This window comes from Anarhichas minor, unplaced genomic scaffold, assembly GCF_050575085.1.
Source record: "Anarhichas minor isolate MPS153535 unplaced genomic scaffold, ASM5057508v1 ptg000014l, whole genome shotgun sequence".
Lineage (NCBI taxonomy): Eukaryota > Metazoa > Chordata > Actinopteri > Perciformes > Anarhichadidae > Anarhichas > Anarhichas minor.
The window spans coordinates 251,448-275,107 of record NW_027466460.1 but is presented as its reverse complement, the minus strand read 5'-3'; the positions used below and the strand labels follow the sequence as shown (position 1 = coordinate 275,107).

The 23,660-nt window shown below is 42.9% G+C and overlaps 3 protein-coding genes across 3 annotated transcripts; 2 read left to right on the top strand and 1 right to left on the bottom strand.

Annotated features, from left to right (window-relative positions):
* Positions 1 to 38: 38 nt before the first annotated feature.
* lias (lipoic acid synthetase) lies at positions 39 to 6,073 on the bottom strand. The gene is made up of 11 exons (XM_076090993.1): positions 5,916 to 6,073; positions 5,475 to 5,650; positions 4,399 to 4,492; positions 3,634 to 3,714; positions 3,143 to 3,299; positions 2,615 to 2,672; positions 2,397 to 2,525; positions 1,503 to 1,648; positions 1,357 to 1,427; positions 1,137 to 1,248; positions 39 to 954 (listed from the first exon to the last, which is right to left on the bottom strand). Exons 1-11 carry the CDS (start codon positions 5,997 to 5,999, stop codon positions 893 to 895), a joined length of 1,170 nt encoding a protein of 389 aa, XP_075947108.1. The 5' UTR covers positions 6,000 to 6,073; the 3' UTR covers positions 39 to 892.
* Positions 6,074 to 6,557: 484 nt separating this feature from the next.
* On the top strand, positions 6,558 to 10,387 carry rpl9 (ribosomal protein L9). The gene is made up of 8 exons (XM_076090994.1): positions 6,558 to 6,581; positions 7,233 to 7,279; positions 7,385 to 7,500; positions 7,915 to 8,010; positions 8,187 to 8,319; positions 8,455 to 8,535; positions 9,218 to 9,344; positions 10,232 to 10,387. Exons 2-7 carry the CDS (start codon positions 7,234 to 7,236, stop codon positions 9,319 to 9,321), a joined length of 576 nt encoding a protein of 191 aa, XP_075947109.1. The 5' UTR covers positions 6,558 to 6,581; position 7,233; the 3' UTR covers positions 9,322 to 9,344; positions 10,232 to 10,387.
* Positions 10,388 to 12,641: 2,254 nt separating this feature from the next.
* Positions 12,642 to 23,323, top strand: rfc1 (replication factor C (activator 1) 1). Its single transcript, XM_076090991.1, is given in 24 exon segments — positions 12,642 to 12,750; positions 13,186 to 13,338; positions 13,438 to 13,513; positions 14,103 to 14,219; positions 14,619 to 14,917; positions 15,077 to 15,154; positions 15,753 to 15,830; positions 15,919 to 16,287; positions 16,848 to 16,955; positions 17,057 to 17,236; positions 17,661 to 17,765; positions 18,026 to 18,431; positions 18,572 to 18,687; positions 18,997 to 19,111; positions 19,487 to 19,575; positions 19,855 to 19,992; positions 20,402 to 20,497; positions 20,589 to 20,604; positions 20,607 to 20,820; positions 20,984 to 21,101; positions 21,298 to 21,443; positions 21,535 to 21,748; positions 22,444 to 22,632; positions 22,740 to 23,323. Coding segments are annotated over 24 exon segments (3,528 nt in total). The 5' UTR covers positions 12,642 to 12,747; the 3' UTR covers positions 22,845 to 23,323.
* The last annotated feature ends 337 nt before the right edge of the window (positions 23,324 to 23,660 follow it).

Here is a 23,660-nt window from a genome sequence, read left to right as displayed (position 1 = left end):
AAAATGAAAGGGACACAAAAAAAGAAAACCAGGAAATGTGCACTGATGAATTTTAATTCTTTAAATACAAATGTACATTTCAAAGATTTCTTCTGTCCCAACAATCGGTGCAGAAAGTAAACGCACATCTTTCTTGTCCAGGTGAAAAGTCAAAATAGTTTTTTCCGTTAAAAAAATTTGTTTGAGCCTAAACTGTCTCTTTATCAGATACAGATATCAAAGGCACCTCCTCCTCCTCATACTTCTGTACCCGACAAAAGGACAATTTAAGGCTTGAATTGTACTTTCTCTTCAAGTCTTGAATAATGGAACCCAAAAAAGAAGAACACACCCTCTTTAACGCTTCATTAAATCAGTTGTGAACCAGCAGACATCAAAGAGTTGATAAATGGAGCCAGGGGTCAAAGATCAGTAGCTCTACCTGAAGTCCAGGGCCCCTGAGGGGAGGGAGTTCATGGTTGGTGTGATTTAGGGGCCCCTGTGGTGCAGAGATTGCAAATCACTGCCTCTGCTAACACCAGGTTTCTGCTCATCCAGTTTCTACAAATCTGCAGGCCTTTAACCGCTGCTTGCTCTCTTTGATCTCCTCTCTCTCTCTCAAATGTTATTATTCAGAGTTGGTGAAGGTTAAATAAGCAGAACAAGTGTGTTGAAAAGGAACAGAATGGTCCCTGTACTTACATGAGGTCTCCTAAATATCATCGGCCTTGTTTTTGGTTTTGTTTGTTTTTTGTTACTACTCCTATAAAGTTAAGTGTTTCCTGTGCTGCAGCGTACAGTGATGCATTATGGTCCGGCAGGAGTACAGCTGGCCATGTAGATGCGTATAGTTGTAGTCGGGTCGACACTAAAGGGAGAAAGCCTCTAGAAGCTGCTGCTTCTTCTGTGCTTTTCATTCGGCTATGGGGACTTCTGCTTTTCTCTTCTTCAGTAGATTCTTCAGGAAGAACTCGCCTGTTAGGAGAGAAGACACATTAGAAAAATGTATATTCTCTCTGACCACATGTCATTTGCTTGAGAAGAGCAAACTAAAGCCTTGATCTTTGAATAAGAATTTAAAGGGTAAATTAGGAGAACGATTTCAACATTCTGAAAGTCCATCCGTGAACCGTCCCAACACGGAGCATGTTTCTCACCTGCTTTGTAGGAGGATCGCACCAGTGGCCCGCTGGCTGTGTAGCTGAAGCCCAGATCATTCCCAACGTTCTCCCAGTGGGCGAACCTCTCCGGAGTGACGTATTCCTCCACCTACACCCAAACACACATCGTCACAGCGTGCTTCACCTTAACCACGTGAGCACATTTATCCGGCAGTGCTGTTTGCCTTAGTAAATGGGCAATGTGTGATGTGCTTACTTTCAGGTGGCGTTTAGTGGGTTGCATGTACTGGCCCAGTGTTAGGCAGTCCACTCCTGCCTCTCGCAACTCTGCAACATCACCAGAACAGTGTGGTTTAGGAATGTGTCGTGCTTTGCGTTAGGATTGTATCTGTGTGTACACACCGGTCAAGGTGTTGAGTATCTGTTGATCCGTCTCGCCCAGTCCCAGCATGATGGAGGTCTTGGTGAGCCCGGTGGGGTTGACCTTTTTAGCGTGCCTCAGGACACTCAGAGACTGGTCAATGTTGGCTCTGGGGTCACGGACAAACCTACCGACAGATGGACATCATGAGAAATTAAAATAATAAAAAGGGGAAATATACAGCCAGATTACCATAAACAATTAAACTTCCACAGTGCTTCTTCCTTGTTTTTACACTTCTACACTATTTATCCCAACATAGAATGGATCTGTTGTGCCCCCTGCTGGTCAGTGTGTGTATTACTGTCCTCCTGTTCCCTCTTGTGGCAGAGCTGTAATTGGGTACAGTAACAGCGTTTTTATTTTAAATATCAAATACAAGCTGGAAAGTGTGTGTATGTTAATAATTTATTCAAACAACTACTTAAAAACATTATTTAAATGTTGATTAAAATTGTTATTTTTTATCATGATTTAAATCATTATTTATATATTTAAATAATAAACTAAATCATTTACTATTTAGAACGTGTGATTGGTGAATTTAAATCTTACAGCCCAATATGACACATTGTTAAGTGCTCTTGCATATCATTGTAAACACATTCTCCCTGTTGTGCAAAGGGCAATATGAATGATATTTATTTATTATACCTCTGCAAGACGATTCAAAAACCCTGCTATGCTTTGGCTTGTTGGGTGATCAGAGGTTAGTGAAAGCTGATAGATCCAAGGCATTCAGGCATTGATCAATGTTGAAACAGAGATTAGATGCTCAACTTCTAACTTTGAGCATTATAAAAAAAGAAAGAATTAATGACAGCCCGTATATAAAAGGTTGGTATGAATACAGAGGCAATATGCTGAGGCAGTACCGTTGCAGCTCTCGCACCGTCTCCACGTTGTGGGCATACACATCCAGCCCAGACAGGGCGATCTTCTCTACTGCTGCCAAGTCACCGCGAAAGTCAGGGGTCAGACACTCAACCAGGATGTGAGAGTCCCTGATATGACAAAAATGCTTATTTATTCATTTTGCACCGCTATTAAGATACAAACACCCGATGAATCCAAACGTGACGGGAGTTTATACCTTTCCTTCAGGTTGGAGACGGTCTTAGCAAAGTGATCTGCCCCTCCATCAGCAATATCTGCAAAAGTAAAATATAAATGTGACTACAGGGCATCACTGTTAGCTAATATTTTGAAAAGTTAGTTGGTTATTTTGAATTGTAGGAGGAAACGTGTATTCTGTAAAAACTGTTGTGGAAAATATGACGAATACTGTTTTGAAAACCTTGTATTTTTGCTGATTTATAAGTTGCATGATGAACTGACTGACCAGATTTAAAGCAACCACAAACTAACTCAGATCCCTCCCTGATGAAGATAATAGTAGCCAAAAACATTTGGGGAACAAAGCACGGTATGTTTGGAAAGATATGTGCAACGTGTTAAATGTGGCTGGACTTATACTGAAGCTTACGTGTGTGTGTGTATGTGCGTTGTTAAAGTTTTTTTTAAAAGAGAGGGTTTCCCCTTGTGAAACTTGAAATTTCCCTGCGAGCAGCGATGTAACGTTGCTCCAGTAGGTAGGTGCATTGCATTAGGGAGCCGTTACCATCTCTGTCCACTGAGGTGAGAACCACATAGTCCAGCCCCCAGGCCGCGATGGCCTTGGCTGTATTGTAGGGCTCGTCTGGGTCCAGAGGTGGAGGCCGACGAGCCGTCTTTATGGAGCAGAACCTGCACCCCCGGGTACACGTGTCCCCCATCAGCTACATACAGAGAGGGCCAAAAATCTGTGATATGCATGTCGTATGACAGGAGCAGATAATCCACACAGATATCATAAGATGTTTTCTTAAGATATATATACCAAGCATTGGTTTATTAAATGTGTGGATTATGGATTTTACATCAATCTTTTGAATAAAGCAGCTTAGCTTAGCCTGTGGAGACACGTACACATTTACAAGATCTACAGAGATCAGCTTTTATTGTCAATAAAGTGTGCTTGGTTTTTTTTGGTGAAAAAGGTGTGGTGACACTTTTCTATAACTGTCAGTAAAATTCAGTTGCACCACAAAGCCAGTGTGCCGGGAGACTAACCATGATGGTGGCTGTGGCTGTGGCGTATTCTCCTCCTCCCCAGCATTCCCCGATGTTAGGACACCTGGCCTCCTCACACACCTGAGAAAAAAAAACACACACACACAATCCTCAAATGCACAAGAAGTGACACCGGGTTACCGGACTTGATCAGATATATTAGTCTCCATGGTGAAACTCACTATATCACTACAGCCCGTGATATATTTGAAGAATACAGCCGAAGCAAGCGTTTCTTTTGCGAATGGGTCTCAAGATATCAGAGTGACTGACTTTATTTTCCTTCTAGCTAAATACTTGGCTGGGTCCAGACCTTTGGATCCGCCCACTCCACTGAGTTTGAGTGGAAACAGAGTGTAACGAGTTCACAATTCCGTCTGATATCAGGCATTAATATCACAGCCATCAATCAAAATTCTCCATAAGCAAACCACCATTCTCTGTATTGATGAACACGGTCTAAATGTTGAAATTATTTTCTGTTCTTTGAACAAAAAGGCTGTATAAACTGTCTACGAATACTTGACAGAACGTGTCAAATATTAATAATAAATATTAAAAATGATCCAAAAAAATGTAATCTGATGGTCATGCTCTAAGAGTATGAATAACATTTGTTAAAAATATAAAAAAATGAAATAACATTGTAAGGATATGTTGTGACCCATCCATCAACGCGTACATGTCGTGTCAATGCCTCGCCCAGTTTCTCCGCTCACTTACGCGGACTGTTCCTTTAACTTGTCGACAGTCTACAAAACTTACTGTGTGCAGGTTGAGGTCTCTCAGCGAGTTCTTCAGCCGGTTGAAGTTTTTCCCGATGGGGATCTCCGTCTTCAGCCATGGAGGAAGCCGCAGCCTGTCACAAAGAAACATCAGCTCACTGAATGTGCAAGAGAGCTCTGGTCTCTGAGAAGCCGTGGATCAAATCATCTTCACCACACACACTGGGATACAGGACATTCTGTGAAAATTTAACTTTGAAAAACACTTTTATAAATAAAATAACCAGATGGGAATGTTACCTGAAAGGCAAATCAATATATTTTTTTATGAATCAGAAATCTTGTATATTCATAAACCTTAAAGCAGTCCTAGTGAATAATGTAGGTTGTTCATTACTGTTTTTTTATGTACACACCTATTTCAATCTACTCGTATGTACATAATAGTTGTGTTTATTTAAACAATAATAACGAAGACATGTCGGCTCAGATTTTTTTTTTTTTTTTTAAATGGACTTCAGTTAATATGCCATTTAAATAATAATAATAAAAACCCTTTTTTAAATTCACAACAGTAATGCTTGAAAATATACTTTAACTATAAACCTGGTATGAATAATGCAAGACAAACAATACCTAGTGTGCAGATCGACACACAATATACATACATGCATATATCATTACGTAGTATAAATACATATATTCCACACTGTTTGCTGTGTCAGTCACAGTCTCCTATACTGTTTGTGTTTACTAATACTTGTCTCTTACACTGACAACTTTCATGTGGTCTAACGGTTACCAATGACAACACAAGCACTTCCTGGTAAACTAGAACTGATTCAGATTCAAGTGATTCAGTGAAGCCCAGAAGGAATTCCATGTAAAAGCAGAGGGCCCAGCAGGGTTTCACAATAGATGCATGTGTAGCCTAGTGGGAAAACTGATGCTTGATTCATTTCTGCACAGTCTTGTAGATGGTCTTTGAACCCTTCTGATAACACTCTACACTCACAGATACAATAGACTGTGAGAATTGTTAGTTCTCTATTGAATAGAGAACTAAGAATTCCCATGTTGTCCCCCATGTTTACCACAATCTCTCTGCTGTCTCACCTCTCTCCCTTCCCTCTCTTCAGGTTGCCTCTGTACTCTGCCCACTTGCTTTTCTCAGATAATTCCCCTGAAATGAAGTCTTGTAGATCGGGCCCGTCGTCACTCAGCAGCTCCTTCTTTCTCTCAGTCCGGTCTGGGGAGGATTTCGCCACAGTCGTCAGACTGCTGGTGTAAACCTGCAGAGGAAGGACTGAGGGTGAGGTTCAGGGCTCACTACTTCACAGAGATACTTCATATAATCTTATGCTGTCGGGATGTTTACGAGTCCGTATAATATGCTACTTATTGGGGGAGTTATAAACTGCCTTATTGTCACTCCGGCTTAGTTACAAAACATCCGAGGCCCATGGCCAGGCTCACAGCTGACGGTCTCCGTTGACAGATTACCCAGACCGTCGGTGTTTGTTCGTTGGAGAATACTCGAGCAGTGAAAATACTCACATGTGGGATGCATCTGGGACTCAGCCATAGATGATTTGCGGAAAAACGGCCAGCAACACAGCAACTTCGTTTTAGCAGCGCCATGACTTTAGCTAGCAGGCGACTGTCATTGGCAACAAACCTCGACGATCGGCTGCTTTGGTCTGGTGCTGCGTTCATGTGGTGTACACAGAGTGGGAAGATACACAATCCTGCTTTTCTCCGATGTAGTGCGTTCACGGGTCGGTTCCAACACTGGTTAAATGCATTAACCAAGTTTAATTTATGAAAAAAAATATTTCAAACTGTGTTTAACAAGGTTAGTCCTATTGAGGTTGAAAACCTCTTTTGTGCAACAAAGAAAGAGAGCTGAAGTGACTACCATCCGACTAGACGTGATTCGGTCTTTATAAATGGATATGAATGCGGCAGAGCTAACTAGGAGGAAATGTCGTTGACATATTGACATTAAAACAACTTCTGTATGTCGGTTGGTATTTGTTCCCAGTTTTACAGCTACAGGATTTTCTTCACTGTACATTTCTGTTATAACTATATAACCAACATACACCATGCAAATAATCATGACGTTCCTCGATTGTTTGATAATGCCTGGTCACGGCACGTACGTGCTCTACAATTGCGTCGTGACGTCCTTCCTTCCCCCTTTCCTTTGCTACCGACGAGGTGAGGATAGCTGAAAAACTATTCCTTGAGTTTCATCTAAGTCCATCTGTGTCAATTAAGCCTGTTTTTGGCTTAAGTTTATACCACCAGATGCGGACATTATTATGGTTCACTACATAAGCTGTATTTTTCCTTTACTTTAGGTTTGTTAAGAAATATCTTGGTTGTTTTTCCATCGGTTAACGTTACGCTGTCTGTCTGAGGCCTGGCGTAGCGCCGGGTATCCGTGCTCAGGGCCGCTGCACGTTCAATAACATTATATATAAAATACATTCACGTATTATTGTGGCGTCAGCTGCTAATTACGCACATTACTGTGTAGCAAAATGATTCCTGCTCAGCGATACACATGTGTGACAACCGGTGTCAGTGCCCAATGTAGCATTCCGTTAGCATTAGCACAAGTGCTAGTTGATGTAACAGTGTGGCTGTGCTCAGCTGCTCATGCTAGACACTTTTCATAACTGTGTCCAGATTTACAGTGGCTGCACTGTCACGTGAAACCAAACATTGTCCTGTAGTTGTGGGATGTACAACATGGCAGGTCAACATTGAATGCTAAGTAAAGCTAATGAAAGTAAAGCTGTCGTGTATCATAAGGGATGCAAACAAGCTTCAGAGCGTTAAACACTCAGTGTGTCTCTCTTACAGAATGAAGACCATTCTCAGCAGTCAGACTGTCGAACTCCCCGACAATGGTAAGAAACCGGTGATTGATGCATGCTCTTTGAGGTACCTGTATTTAACCTCTAACTTGTGTAAAGTGTGGCTTCTTACACCTTTTCCGTGTGTGTCTCTTGCAGTCGAGGTGAGGTTGAAGGGGCGGACGGTGACGGTCAAGGGGCCCCGTGGCAAACTCGTCAGGGAGTTCAACCACATCAACCTGGAGCTCAGTCTGCTGGGCAAGAAACAGAAGAAGGTACGGAGGAACACGGTTCCATTATAAAGCGTACTGTGGCTAACACTTCAGTGCCATACTGTAACAGCAATGTGTAGGCAGGCTCAAATACCACTGGGCAAATTGATTGAATGGTTACCACGAAAACCCATTTGTAGAATGATAAATTGTTGCTTGTATCATCACAAGTAAGTTGGATACCAATAACCTTGTACTGATGCACTTAAATAATTCAGAAGGGCAGAAGATCTGCTCTGTTTTTTTGGATCATCTGTCAGTTGTTGTTTTTTCAATGAATATTATCTTAAATATATCTTAAAATTGCCAGTAACTCGTTAAAATGGCCAGAGCAATATCCCAGAGATGTCAGTGATGTCTTGGAGTTGCTTGTTTTCCGGCACTGAAAGTCACGAGTCGCCGTGCTGTCTTCCTCAGCTTCGTGTGGATAAATGGTGGGGAAACCGAAAGGAGCTGGCCACCGTCCGCACCATCTGCAGCCACGTCCAGAACATGATCAAGGGAGTCACTTTGGTGAGACTACAGTTGAATTTGACTGATGCTGTTTTGAGTTATTGACAAAGGCTAATTGTACCGGTGCCAAACTGCTATTATAAGATCTGTGCCCAGTCTCTATGGTGTGAGAACAATATATTTAGTTTGCCTCTACGCCTCGGCTCAATGCCTCTGTCGCTTCTGTCTCACTGCAGGGTTTCCGGTACAAAATGCGCTCTGTGTACGCCCATTTCCCAATCAACGTGGTCATGCAGGAGGGTGGAGCTATGGTGGAGATCAGGAACTTCCTGGGAGAGAAGTACATCCGCCGTGTTAGAATGAGGAATGGTGAGTCTGCAAGTTTTGGGAATATTGTAGTTGGGGGGGTCCAAGAATCCCAAGTTTTTAAAATGTGCTAATTTGTGACTGTAATTTGATCCCATTGTGAATGGAAAAATGATTTTTTTTATATCTCTTCCTCAGGTGTGAATTGTGCCGTCTCAACTGTCCAGAAGGACGAGCTGGTGCTGGAGGGTAACGACATTGAGCTGGTGTCAAACTCGGGTATGCTGTCGCCTTTTTCTCCACCGCTGTTCTATATGGCGCAGCAGCTTTTCTCCACATCAGAGGGGAACGATTCATAACATTACCACTGCTAACATCCTCACCCATGTTCAGACCCATACATTCTGCTTTCCGGTTGTTAAAACTCTCCTCAACTTCAATGTTGGATTGTATGTCATTATTTCCTCAGCAGGCTCCCTTTTATAATCATTTTGATTCATCGATGCTGCCTTAAAGCTTGGTGTAATAATGCTTTAAACACGGATCTAACAGTGCCTCAGATATATCTCACCAACCCACTGACTTCAGTGATCTATAACCTCAAGAATGTCGGCACCTTTTTATTGTCTACATTGGAACATATTGTAGAAATTCTACCATCACTGTACCTCAGTTTAGTTTTTATTCGTATTTCCTTATAATTACCTTCTCCAGCACTGTTACCCCCTGACACCAGATCATACATTTTTGATATTGGTTATCTATAGAATCACTTTTCATGTGATGTGGATTTAACTACCATTACGTCATTACAAATGTGAAATACTGAGCCACAACATCACGACTGTCATGATGTTAGTACTTCCTGATTCTCCAGTGCTCCTCAGTCTGATCTTCAGTCTCTCCTTTCCTCCTCCGTCATTGTTGTGTTGCTCATCATCCCAACTTCTCTCTGTTCCAGCTGCGCTGATCCAACAGGCCACCACAGTCAAAAATAAGGATATCAGGAAGTTCTTGGACGGTATCTACGTGTCTGAGAAGGGAACAGTGGAATCGTCTAAGTAAACTTTACATCTGCACTCGTTGAGGTCAGACACTGCTGCCAAAGCCCATTTTCTTTATCTTTGCATGTTCCTTACACTCTGATGTGTTGGTGGCGATGCAGCCACATGTTTCTGTTCTGTAGTTGCTCTTTCCTCTGTTAGATTCTGCAATATGGTAATTTACTGATACTTTTTTCACTCAGTAATCTGATTGTTTTCAGGATTAATCATATTAAATAGCAGAAAATGGTAAAAAAAAAAAAAAAAAAAAGAGCAAAAAACAGATCTGTAAAATACACTTTGAATCTGACCAACAATACAAAAGTATCACTGAATATATTTGTCATATATGATAAAGAAAAGCTTCAAAACCGTATATTTTAGAAGCTAGAACCTGCAACAATTGATCAACAATCGACCAAAAAAAGTTAATAAATGTGTTGGTAGAATAATTGTACTCTTGATTAGTCATGAGTTACTTTTCTTTTCTGGTATTTAAAAAAAAATGTAATTCACAACTGAGATACTGCCTTGAGTGTCATTTCTAAAATAGAATAGTTTATGGAGGATGCCTCTTTTACGGGACTTCAAAACTCGTTACATGAAAGATAACCATCAGTATTTATATTTCTTAGTTAATGTGGGCCCACACAGTTTTGTGAAACAATACATGGATCATATCACCACAACATGGTTCCACTGGAGGTCTATAATTAGCACTGAACTGTTGTCCAGCCGTATGTTTTTTGCTTCAGATGCCTTGTCGTGTTTTTGAGTTTAATTTCCTCATTTAAGACTAACCGTGGCATCTAAAATCTGATTTATTGCAATGTTTTCTGAAGAAACTAGACGTCTGCTTTATTAGTGCTCATGTCATTCAGGCCTCAGTAATTTAGCATATTGTGGTAATTTATATGTATTTTTCTTTTCAGCGGCCTCAGTCTAAAAGGCCACCGTGGTCAGAAAGGACATCAGGAAGTTCCTGGACGTCTTCTAAGTCAGCGAGAAGACTACTGTGGTGGCGCAAGATGCAGAATTGTTCACCATGTCCTGTTTTGACCAATAAAACTACCATCTTTTCCAGTCAATCTGTCCTCTGCATCTTTATGTCACATTTATTTGTACCACTTGGAAGACAAAGTTCAATTTGTCACTGTACACAGGGTTGCACAACAAAATGCAGTTGTATTTCCATTCCGCTACTTAAGAAAAGCGCACGAATACTATTAGCCTAACATGAAGAATTCATTTAGTCTCGCAGCATGAGAACATCCGCTGAAGTCTGGTGGCCGAAGTAGACACGTAATGGTGACTCCAAAGTATAAATGGAAAATGAGTTGTAATGTGAACGAAGGAGACGACCTGCATTAAAAAGAAAAGTCACTACTTGTTCACACCCAAGTGTTGTAGACAAACTTAAAATTGTTAGTTGTATGAGTAATAAATACTAGAAAAAATAAAGCCTTAGCATTGTGAAATAACACTAAAAATAACAAACACAATTTAAATGTTTTGGTATTTTAGCAATGTCTTTGTCATATATTTAGGTTGTCATGTCAGGTGTGGGTCTCCATACTTTCTGGGGTTTAACATGTAGCTGCGTGCTGAGTCATGACGATGTTGCTCTTTGGTTTAGCTGCTGTTTAGGGTCTGGGATCGGTTTGATCCAGGGCTGCATCGAACGAATCCGGTTGTCAGAAGCTGTTGGACATCACAGTGATCTAGCCTCCACCACAGGCCTGCACCCATAGTCTCCAGCACTCGCCTCACTGATGTTTGAGACCAGTTTCTCAGGTTTAACTTTGCAAAGGGTTGTTTCTACAGCTTTTACATCATTTAGTTTCCTAAACTAAAACATTGTAATGTCAGTGTTGAAACAAATTGAATGTCATTGCACTCACAGCCATTAATGTGGCCTCCCCTCTATATAAATTCAGATTCAGGTAACACAGTGTCCCACTATTCAAAATGTATACTGCAAAGTCAATCTCAAATGTGGAATTTAGGAGTGCAACAGTAATGCATTAAAATCCGAGATGGCAGGACACATGTCTCCATGTCTCTTTGTCCTATGAGATGTCTTTATTTTTATATTTTTACTGTTTGTTTTGCTTTGAAGTTTAAAATCTGTGTCTCATAATACTGACAACACGCTGCTGACCATGTTGAGTTGAGTCTTTTTCACCGTTTTAGATCTTTTCGCTGGACATTTAAAAAAAACTCCAGCTCCAGCCCCACAGTGACTGTGGGGCTCGGCAGGACGAAGAAGAGGATGAGAGTTAAGAGCAGGAAAAAAGAGGCTGAGAGAAAACCTGCTGCAGAAATATCTTCTCTTCTTTCAGTGTCAGCCTGTTGCCTTGGCCTCTGTGTTGCCTTGGCCTCCACAACATTATTCATTTGAGCATTCATTGATTTTTATTGTGGACACATGGTATCAGTCAACAAATCAAAGGGCACCAAATCACACGCTGTGGCGTCAAAGTAAATATTAGAAAAAGGAGTGAATTCCAGGAAACTTTCACCTGAGAAACAAAGGCTTTTTACAGCGACTCTATGTGATTATATTTCTCTCTATTAGGAATCAAATTTAATGTAAAAATCTGAGTTATGCTTTATATAATTTTATGTACATTAATTGTCATTCTTACCCCTCCACCGTCAGTGTCTCGACATGTGCTCTTTTAAATCAGAAATTTAAGTTTGAGATGGACACTTGTATTTTTTGTCCTCCTATAGAGACAACAATTGAACATGTGTCCTTTCAGTATATACATAGACATGCATTTTGAAAAGATATACAAAACTGTGTGCCCTTGAAAGTAAAAAAAACAAAAACAATTGCATAATCTTTCAAAACAATAACCAACCATACTCATTTGCTCAATCTTAATGATCAGAACATTTAACTGGATAATACTCGTAGCATACTCCTCATTACTTATTATAGTATATGATTAGTGTCATTTTTTATTCTAAATCATTATAAGTCAGTCCTTGTTTTCTCAGCTTTATGTTGTATGAACTATGTGGTGCTGCTATCTTGGTCAGGACACTCCTGAAAAATTCTGAAACATTCGCAAAAATTCTGAAACATTCGCAATTAGATAGAATTTAGAAAAGAATAACAAAAGAAATCCCCAAATGAACTTTTTATTATCTCTAGTATATACATTTTAAATATATTCATATTTCCTCTCTTGATAACCCTATTTACTGTCCCCTTGCTCTTTTTTTCATAATTTGGGTGGTTTATTTGCTTTTCTTTTTATTGCTGTGTAAATAATTTTTGAAAAACAACCAAACGCACGTTCAGTGACGCACACCAACTAACTCCCGGTTGTACGTCATCTTCAGGCGACAGAATCCAGCTTCGCGCCAAGCAGTTGGATGATTAAATTACTTTTTCTGACAACAAGCCTGACCGTAAACTGCGAGAAAGCTGTTTATAATGGTGAGTTACACATTTCATCCGCTCTGTCTGCAAGCTGTCAGTATAAACAACGTGGTCACAAAACGCGAAAAGAATCCTGTCGTCTTGTTGAACTTCTGCTGCTGTTGAAACGCAAGACCAGTGCTCAGTGTTAGCTGCAGCTAAAGATGAGCAAGTGTTCACGTTGAGTTGATAATAGTTTGCTCTGTTGTAACTAGCTAACAGTTGACATGTTCCTGCTGTTTCCTTAGTGTTTACATGATGCACTTTTCCCTAGAATGAAAAAAATCAATGTCAGAAAAGGAAATCTTCAAACTGTAAAGCATCAATTTGTTTATCCAGTATGCAACGTTAACGTTATACGTGACGTCAGATAGATGTAATGTGTGTGCTCAGTCAATAACCTCGTTATCCGGTTAAACGTCATAACGTTACATGTCTCCTGTCCGCGCTCAGGACATCAGGCGGTTCTTTGCACCGACTTCAGACAAGCCTGCGGTGCAGAAACCAGCTCCAACCGGAAACGTCAAAACAGAGAAGAAGAAGAAGAAGAAGAATCCTCTCTCTTCCGACGAGGAAGTGAAGAAGAAGAAGAAGGAGACCACCAAGGCAAGGAAATTATGTCGCCCCCCCCCCCCCCCCAACCTCCTTGCAGTGATTCATCTGTTTCATTATTCCTCATGTTTCGTTGTGGTTCATGTGCTTCAGGTGAAAAGCTCCGAACAAGAGGAGAGACGGAAGGACAGTGAGACAAAACGAAGGAAGCATATAGTCATAGAATCCGGTATGTATGATTCTGAGCTTCTACATAATCTCCCTGCACCATGATGCTCCTGTGTTATTGTTACATCCGAGGCACAGAGCAAAGCATCTGTTCCATCTTTGATATGCAGAGGGATGTTCTGTAATAATCACCATTGTTGAGAAGGTTTTTCTAGGCTGACAATCCGATTGAATTGCCATTCAGTTTTATTTCAGTCGCTGAACAAGTCTTAAATGCGGGCGGCGATTCAGAAGTTTCCAGAGTTTTCTTTGCTCCATCTGGATAACAGAGTACTCCATCTGCTGAGAGATTAAAAAGGGTATTTTAAATTATTTCCCCAAGTTGCGACTCTTAATTTAATAATTAAAATAGGGATATTTGCGACCCTTAATTAATGAATTGAGAGTCGCAACTTTGAATATCTCTTTTTTTAATCTCTTAGCAGATGGAGTACTTTTTTAACCAGATGGACTGAAGGAAACCTCTGAATTCTGCGTTGCTTTGAGGAGTAGAGACTTTGCGATCCGCTGCGGTCGACAGTTTGACTCGTTGCTCTTCGACCTCCCTGCGTCTTCTCTTCATGGCGCGTCTTGTTTTTCTGTCTGTCCAGACTCCGAGGATGAGAAGCCAGCGAGGAAGTCAAAGAAGTCCCCCAAAGAGAAACAGACGACGAGCAAAACGAAGCCACCACCCAAAAAAGATCCTGTGCAGTATGTCTCTGAAACAGGTAATGGGTCGGTGGTTTCTCCTTACACTGCAGACACACATGCTTGAACCGTACGACATGACCTGACGTCCATGTCGTAACTAATTGTCACATTTACCTTGATGACGATGAGGGGAAAGAGATGATCTCATACATAAGTATAGCCGTAGTCTGCACGGCTTTGAAATCTGACTTCCACGGAGAAGAACATATATTAGTTTATGGTCTGTCATACCAGCTAGAATCTAGCTGGTATGACAGACAGCTAGAAGTGCAACAGGCAAAATGCATCCGTTCATGTCATCATGTTAAGAATTAGGGAAACACATTAGTAGGAAGATGGGTCCAGCTTGAATTTGAGGAATGAAGTACATTTATTGAAAATGTATTTTGATTTGATTTCTCTTTTTTTGTTTGTAGACTCAGACAGCGACAACTTTCAGTCTTTGAAGAAGGTCTCCAAACCCAAGCAGAACGGCACGGCCAAACCGACAAAAGCAGGTGCGAGCGCTGCTCGTCCAGGAGTCAAAGAGGGGCTGAAGTCTCCGTCCAGGCCCTCCACCACACAGGGGAAAGCTGCGCTGAAGTCTCCCGTCACCCCAAAGTCAGCTCCGCCTCCTCCGCGCAAACAAACCCCCACCTCGGTACTCGACTACTTCGGCAGCGCGGTGGTCCAGCGGTCCGATAAGAAGCTCGTAGCCAGCACCAAGCGAAAGGCCGTGAGTGCTTTTTCATCCAAAACGTCAAGATTCGGGGCTTTCTGAGTGTCACCCACTGAACCCTTTACTGAACTGTTTTTTTCAGCCTTTCATCGCAGTAGCAAATAAGAATCTGTTTACAACAAACTGACTTTGTTTAAAAACTCATCTTCTCCTCAGCCAACTCAGGAAGCAGATGATCCGATGAGTGATGAGCAAATCGCCAAACAGCTGCAGATGGAGGAGGACATGATGGAGGTATCAGTATAACAGCACTAGTAGTTACAGCAGAGACAAGTAGTCCATTGAGAGAAAATGTGTTTTAATCTTCAACTGTTTTGGTTATCATTTTTCATGTAATGTTGCCCAAATTTTAAGAGTTTTATTATTTATTTGATATGAATTGTAAACTGAATACCTTTGGGTTGTAGACTCTTAGTTGGATAACACAAACAGATTGAAGCTGTTATGTTAGGCCATGGAAAATTATAATGTCTTTCTTTTTTACACTTTTAAACATTTGTAGACTAAAATAATCTGCAGATTCATCGATAATGAAAATAAGCGTTTGTGTAGTATTTGTTATGTAGTGTGCTTGCCTGTAAGGGTATGAAGGTGGTGCACCTAAAGTTAAGAACCTAAAACGTTTGCCTCTCATGTCTGGAAATGTGAAAAATAGAAATATGGATCTTTTGGAGAATTACTGAAATTTAAATAATGATATAATGTTTGCTTGAATACTTGAATGTAAAAACTCCCAGGAGTAACGCAGACAACTACATTTGCTGCTCAGTTACAACCTTTATTCAAAGTCTGCTTTCTCATTCTCGTACTTTCTCGATCCAACCTCACTCAGCTGGAAAAGCAGGTCCATGAGGACGAGGAATTTGCCAAAACTCTGGCCATGCTGGACGAGGAGCCTCAAGCTAAGAAGGTCTTATAAAAAACAACAACACAAAGGAACGTCTGCTTTTTATCTCAGTGGTTGTTGAATATCATTGTGTGTGTGTGTTGTCATCCAGGCTCGTAAAGGCTCTGATGAAAAACCAGCCGCTACTGCAGCTCCCAGAAGGAGCAGTACAGACTCTGCTGCTGGCAGCAAGAGCAGCCCGTCAAAGACCACCCGAAGGGGCAGCGTGTCGGAGGATGCGATTGGCTCGACTCCTAAGAAGGACCCCGCCCCCGTCAAAGCCAGCTCCAAACTGGCCATGATGAAGAAAGAGAACGAGGAGCGAGACGAAGGGTCGAAGGGCAAAACGCCAGTTTCGCTCACAAAAGTAAAAATCTCTCCCAAAAAGGAGCCGCTCGCTTCGTCGAGCTCGGACAAGAAGTTCACTCCCAAAACGGGAACCGCGCCCACCGCGGTTAAACCTTCTCCCAAGAAACCAGAGGTGAGCAAACGCAACGCACACAAACACATCAGCCAGATCCCAACCTCCACACTCACGGACTTTGAGGCGCGTTCACACAGAGTCCGTGAGGGTTTAGTTCTGTCCCACTGTCAGATCATCGAGTGTTTGAGGCTCTCTGGCAGACATTTTGAAACCTTTATGTAAATCTGCATTTCTGCAGACTTTGACCAAGGAAATTACCCACAATTCATAGCAATGTGACGTCAAACACGGGGTTACCAGTGGAAGCATAGAGACGTAAACAAAGAGGACGGTGCAGGTGTGTTCAGCCTGGAATATTACATTTACTCAGAAACATTAAGGGTTAAAGATTGAACATTAAGCACATGCAATCAGAGGAATGGAAGCAGAGATTATATTTACTCTCTCACACTCAACCACTTACCAGGTGACGTCAGTCCCTGAGGGTTCAGGTTTTGAGGCCTTTAAGGGGAGATTAGGATTGGGCCAATGTATATTCAATGTAAAAAATAAGTGAAAAACGGAGAGTACACAAGTTAAAAACACAGTAAATGTCCTCTGTCTCTCAATGTGATTAGAGTACGAGTCCTGAGGACGCAGAGAAGAAGAAGGTCAACTCTGCAGCTTTCAGGAACTTCCTCAACAGAGATGGACCACGAGCTCTGGGCTCCAAGGAAATCCCACAGGTAACACACACACACACCAGCCTTCAGACTGACCTCCATCTTCCCGTTGAACTGTATCTTGTACCTAATCACTGACTGTATATCGTGTGTGTGTGTTCCAGGGAGCAGAGAACTGTTTGGAGGGCTGCATGTTTGTGCTGACGGGGGTCATGGAGTCCATGGAGAGGGACGCCGCCAAATCCCTCATCGAGCGCTACGGAGGCAAGGTGACGGGCAACATCAGCAAGAAGACCACCTACCTGGTGCAGGGCAGAGACAGCGGAGTCTCCAAGCTCGAGAAGGTGACCTGATCCGGACTAACAAAGTCAGACCCAGAGAAGCATGTCCTTAAGAATATGTGTGTGATGGCGGAGAGCTCTGATGCTGACTTGCATGGTTCTTGGATGACTTTATAACCATATGAAGACGAGTAAGCTTAAAAGAGCTTAACAGTAGTCTACATTCTGCTTTAATACATTATGGTATATAACTGGTAGATTGTACAGGCCATAATAATGAGCTTATTCAGAGTTAATCAGGAGTTTCTACTGAATCAGGTGCTGTGTTCTAAATGTAATGAATGTGTATTGTTTATAAAATGTTTCTATAAGTAAGAAGCAATCTCACTAATTTGACACGTTGTGTCTTTCCCTTCCTGCTTCTTTTCTTTACTGTATCTGCCCGTCAAATAATACAGTGTGTTTGTACAATTGGCTTTGTTCTCAGGCGGAGAGTTTCGGTACCAAGATCCTGGATGAGGATGCTCTGTTGGAGCTGATCAGAACCAAACCAGGAAAGAAGTCCAAGTATGAGATCACTGCAGAGGCTGAGGTCAGCTCTTTTGTACCACTTCATCATTTCAAGTGTTAATTATAAAAATAAACGTTATTTCATGCTTTATCACAAAGTAAGATGTCAAAACCTTTTCTTTTAAGGGAACAGGAATCACAAACTAATCTGTATGTTTTAACAGAAGAAGCAATTTAACTTCAGTTGATCTTCAACCTCAATTACATCATGCACGCATGGTATATTTTAATGTGCTGTAACTAATCTGGGATGTTTTCTTTTTCTTTTTTTTCTTTTTTTAGTGCAAAGCCTCAAAGACCAGGACTCCCCCCAGCAAGACATCGAAGAGCACCCCCAAAGCCCAGAAGATCTCCCCCTCCAAGAGGAATTCCCGGTCCCCTCACACTCCGAGCCCGTCAAAGACCGGCTTGGGACAAGGCCACGGTGCCAGGATCAGAGGTGGAGCCACTCCACCTGGGAGAGGCTCGGGTCACACAGCCCGCCGGGAGCTCGGCCTTTCCTCTTCAGGAAAATCATCCCCATCGGCGACGGGGGACGACGTCAGTCTGCTGTGGGTGGACAAGTACCGCCCGCGCTCTCTGAAGACTGTGATTGGTCAACAGGGAGACCAGAGCTGTGCCAACAAGCTGCTCCGCTGGCTGCAGAACTGGAACAAACACCACAGCGGGGGCTCTTCCAAGCCAGCAGGTAGTAGTCGACGGTTGATCTCTCTTTGTGTGTCAGCAGAATTCAGTAATGATAAAAACTACACACCAGAGCTCGTTTTGGTTCTGAAAACGGTATCCGCGTTAAACAGCGTGTGCTTTGTGCCGTTTGTTGCTGTGCAGCTGCAAGGTTTGGTAAGTTTGGAGGAGGGAGAGATGACGGATCAGCATACAAAGCTGCTCTGCTCTCTGGACCTCCGGGCGTGGGGAAGACCACCACAGCAGCTCTCGTCTGTGAGGTCAGTCTGAAAACACACACGGGCATGTTTTTGGGTGCTTTTCTATGTATTCACAATAGTCTGTGTGTTTTTCAGTATTGCTGCACCCATGGTTTCTAGTCTCAACCTCTCGTGTGTGTGTGTGTGTGTGTGTGTGTGTGTGTGTGTGTGTGTGTGTGTGTGTGTGTGTGTGTGTGTGTGTGTGTGTGTGTGTGTGTGTGTGTGTGTGTGTGTGTGTGTGTGTGTGTGTGTGTGTGTGTGTGTGTGTGTGTGTGTGTGTGTGTGTGTGTGTGTGTGTGTGTGTGTGTGTGTGTGTGTGCCTGCCTGTAGGAGCTGGGCATCAGCTACGTGGAGATGAACGCAAGCTGCTGTCGCAGCAAAAACAGTCTGAAGGAAGTCGTCGCAGAGTCGCTCAACAACACCAGCATCGAGAGCTTCTACAAAGGTGATCCCTCTTGTCCTTTTTGTTTCACAATGTTTCCTTCTGTTACACATGTGAACCTACTTTAGTGTTGTTGGTTTCAAAAGGGAAAACAAGTGAAGTCTTCTGAGTTTGATTTGGTTGCATAACAGCATTGCTATAAAACCAACTGACCACTGTCAGCATCTTGTGATGCAGTGTGCTAACAGAAGAAACTTGCCTTAGATGTAGATGCCCATGCTTTAGCACTATGTGCTCACATACTGTTCATGCAGAACAAATAAAGATTTCTGAAATGAAAGTGATCAAATAGCTCGATGCAAGAATCATTTTGAGGCAGGTAAAGTGTAATTACCTTCAATACTGTGGTCTATGTGACTGTTGATGCGTGTTTTGTAGGCACCTCTCAGAAAGTGAGCAGTAGACACGTCCTGATCATGGACGAGGTTGATGGCATGGCCGGCAACGAAGACCGCGGAGGAATACAGGTTAAAAAAAAAAAAACCTTTCTCTGATAGTCTGTGTAGAGGGGAGGGGTTGATCTTAACTTTTAGGTAGGAATACAGATGTTTAAAGAAAAACATCAGGTGCATGTGTTCAATGTGTGATGGCATTGGTGTATCATTTTGGGCTGTTTCTAAGTGCATGCAAAGCAATGATTGCTGTCAAATCGGCATATTTCATGGATAACTGCTCCTAGCTACTGTTGCCGCAGGGGACTGAATGCGTCGCGTTGATACTGACCTCTGACCCTTCGCCTCCTGCAGGAGATGATCGGCCTGATCAGAAATTCAAAGATTCCCATCATCTGCATGTGCAATGATCGTAACCACCAGAAGATCAGGTCGCTGGCCAACTACTGCTTCGATCTGCGCTTCCAGAGGCCGCGAGTGGAACAGATCAAGGTAACCACACACACACACACACACACACACACACACACACACACACACTGTCCCACATCTGACAAGTTTTCTAGCATTTGGGTTAAAACTTGAGGATACGAGACACAGAGAAGCTGAATGAATCCAACTAGTACATGTAAATCTACATGTGGTTCTTTTGTATCATCAGCTGGTTTTCAGCCAATAACCAAATGTTTATTGGCTGAAAACCAGCTGATGATACAAAAGAATGTTTATGGAGTTGCAGGGAAACTCATGAATTGAATTTGAATGCAAACAATTCCTAATAATGAACCAAAGAACTGCTGTCTGTCTGTTACCCACTTTTAGTTAAAGTAGGCTCTTAAATGTAATCATTCACTATTAATGCCCCATCACTTCTGTTTCCTATTTACTTTCGATCTTTCAGGGAGCCATGATGTCCCTCGCTTTCAAAGAGGGAATCAAGATCCCGGCCCCAGCTCTGAACGAAATCATCCTAGCCTCCAATCAGGATGTCCGACAGGTAAAGAAGACGAAGTCTCGTCAATTTACACTGAGGACGTGTCTTCACTCGCAACCCTCTCACCATGCTCACTGTTTTATTTTTCCTCCAGGTGATCCATAACCTGAGCATATGACGTATGACCAGTGCAAGTCTGATGCGGCCAGTGCCCGCAAGGACATGAAACTGGGGCCGTTTGACGTCTGTAGGAAGGTGTTTGCCGCGGGGGAGGAGACCGCCCACATGAGCCTCATCGACAAGTCGGACCTCTTCTTCCACGACTACTCGCTAGCGCCGCTCTTTGTCCAAGAGAACTACCTGCATGTTCGGCCAAAGGCTGCCGGGTGAGAGACGCTAGCTGTTTCCATTCTCTCTATGCTAAGCTAAGCTAATTGCTCCATTAAGTGCACAGACACGGGAGTGGCAGCAATACTCGACAAGAAAACAGAGCAAATACTGCCAGTGATGTGGAACTGTTCATGTGATACCTTGTGTCTCTTCTCTCAGTGGGGACCTGAAGTCCCACCTGATGCTGCTCAGCAAGACGGCTGACTCCATCTCTGACGGAGACCTGGTGGACCGACAGATCCGCTCTAGGCAGAACTGGTCGTTGCTGCCCACCCAGGTAACAAACACACACACTTTAGAAGTGAAGGTTGTTTTAAGACATAATTTGATATAAAAGATTTCATGACATTTGAATGAAGCATTTTCATCATTTGAATGAAGCATTTTCATGATATTTAGATTAATTAAACACACTCCTGTGTCGGGGTACCAGAGATTCATCATTGTGTGCGTGTGCGCGTGCGCGCTCGCAGGCCATCTATGCCAGTGTGTTACCAGGCGAGCTGATGAAAGGCTACATGAGTCAGTTCCCCACCTTCCCCAGCTGGCTCGGCAAGTACTCCTCCACCAACAAACATTCCCGCATCGTCCAGGAGCTGGCCTCACACATGGGTTTGAAGTGAGTAGGCCTTGATCGCTACCTGTTAACTATTTACACACACAATTACACTGGAGTGCATTTGAGCGTCTCGTTTGTTTGTCTCGCACAGGACGATGTGCAGCAGACAGGCGGTGAACCTGGACTACTTGCACTACCTGCGGCAGACGCTGCTGAGCCCTCTCCAGAGGCTCGGAGCGGAGGGCGCCGGGGAAGCTGTGCAGCTGCTGGACAACTACCAGCTCATCAGGGAGGACGTGGACAGCATCATGGAGATCAGCGTCTGGGGCGGACAGCCAGACCCCTACTCCAAACTGGACCCTAAGGTCGGCAGGAGGAGGAGGTGGAGGAGGGAGTGTTGTTCAGGGTTTGGTGTTTAGCATGGAAGCAGTGGTCGAAAGTGACGTGTAAGGAACTATACCACAGTTAGTTCAGGCTGTTGATCGCTTTCTGTTCTGGACTTCCTCTGAACACGCTGAGTGTCTTTCTTTGGGGGCGCCATAGCTTCTGCCAGACTCCTATCTGCTGCCGCTAAGGCCTCTACTCCCACCCTCTCTGCCTGTCAAGGTATAATACAGGATGACATAACGTGTAACCAATCAGAGAGCTAGAATCAGCAGCTACGCTGTGAATAACTGAGTGTAAGAGCGTGAGTTTTGTTGATGGCACTTTGTGTTCTGCTCATGCAACGCCGTTGTTATGGAGTTAATAAACTACTCGTTCTGAGAGCGATCGGCATTCTTCTGGTGTTCTCAGTGCGGGAACCTCGACACAGACACCTCGACTCCGCTATACTGAGGAATACTGGCAGCTTTACTGAGGGCAGGAGGCTTAATCAGCACTGTGTGAACTCTCTTTGCAAGGGCTTGAATGTAACAGATGCTCATTTATATGGAAAAGTCCCGCACGCTAGCTTTAAATGAGTGTCACTTACCCACCTGTCGGATGACTATGTTCTCGATCATCTGTGTTCACCAGAGCTCACCACCTCTACTTCACAACACACACTGTCTCCTCGCAGGTGAAGGCAGCATTCACGCGGGCCTACAACAGAGAAGTTCACCTGACGCCGTACTCCCTGCAAGTGGTGAAGAAGGGCCGCCGCGGTGGTGGTGGGGGGGAGGAGGAGTCTGAGTTGGGAGGAGAGGACGTGAACAACGAAGCGCAGGAGTCCGAGGACGAGGGCCTCAAAACCGACGCCATGATCAAAGTGAGAGCATTAACAGCGAGATAACGATGTCAAACCGTTTCATCCCATGCACACTCCTTTATGTCTTTCTCTGTTAAATGTCGTCTGTGTCTTGTTCCTCTCTGCAGCAGAAGAAGGCCAAAGCCACCAAGGAGTCAAAGAAGGAGAAGGAGGATTCTGGGAAAGACAAAGGGAAGGGGAAAGGAAAGGGGAAAGGCAAGGCCAAGAAATGAGCTATGACCAGAGGAGGAAACTGTCCGGGTCTGCCGCCCTCCGCCCTCACACACACTGTAATATTCTTTCTCAGATCCTTAAATGAGTATCAGAAAGCAGTGAGTCTGGTTACTGCAGGCAACTCTAAATGCTAACCCCACTAAGCTAGTAAGAAAGGTTTCCACTTTTTTAACTTCCTGTCGTGTTTCCATCAGAGCGAACACACGCTGTATATTCTCTGCTGGTTCCCTCCATTATCATGTCTATCGAGCTGCGTCGCGACGTGTCTCATCAGGAGTGTAGTGGGCGTCTCCCGTCATGAGATTGTGGGCCGGGTGTTGAGGCTGTAAATAATGTGACTGATGTATAAGTCTGTTCTCTTTGCTACGACTACAATAGAGAAATGTTTGAGCTCTACGTTTAGCACTGATGTTCTTGTAAATTGCAATTTTTGTAAAAAAAACATTTCATGAGGAATAAAGGAGAAATGTGTCACTCACGAGTGTCAGTGATTGATTTCTTTTACAATTTAACACTTTTATAAAATGGTTTCTGGGAGTTTGTTTTATTTTAAAGATATATCAAACTGAGTTTTTAATAACTTTTTCCATACCATATTTTGACTTTTTTTACACGTACTATATGATGACTGAGTTTTTTCAACTGACTTTTCTTTCAACATATACTATGGCTTATTTTTGACATACTACACCATGACTTTTCTATGACTTCTTATGGCATACTATTCAATGACCTATGACACAACATACGTTGCTTTTTATGGTATAATGACTTTTCTGTCTTTTTAATATAAACTACACTGCCTTTTTTTATGA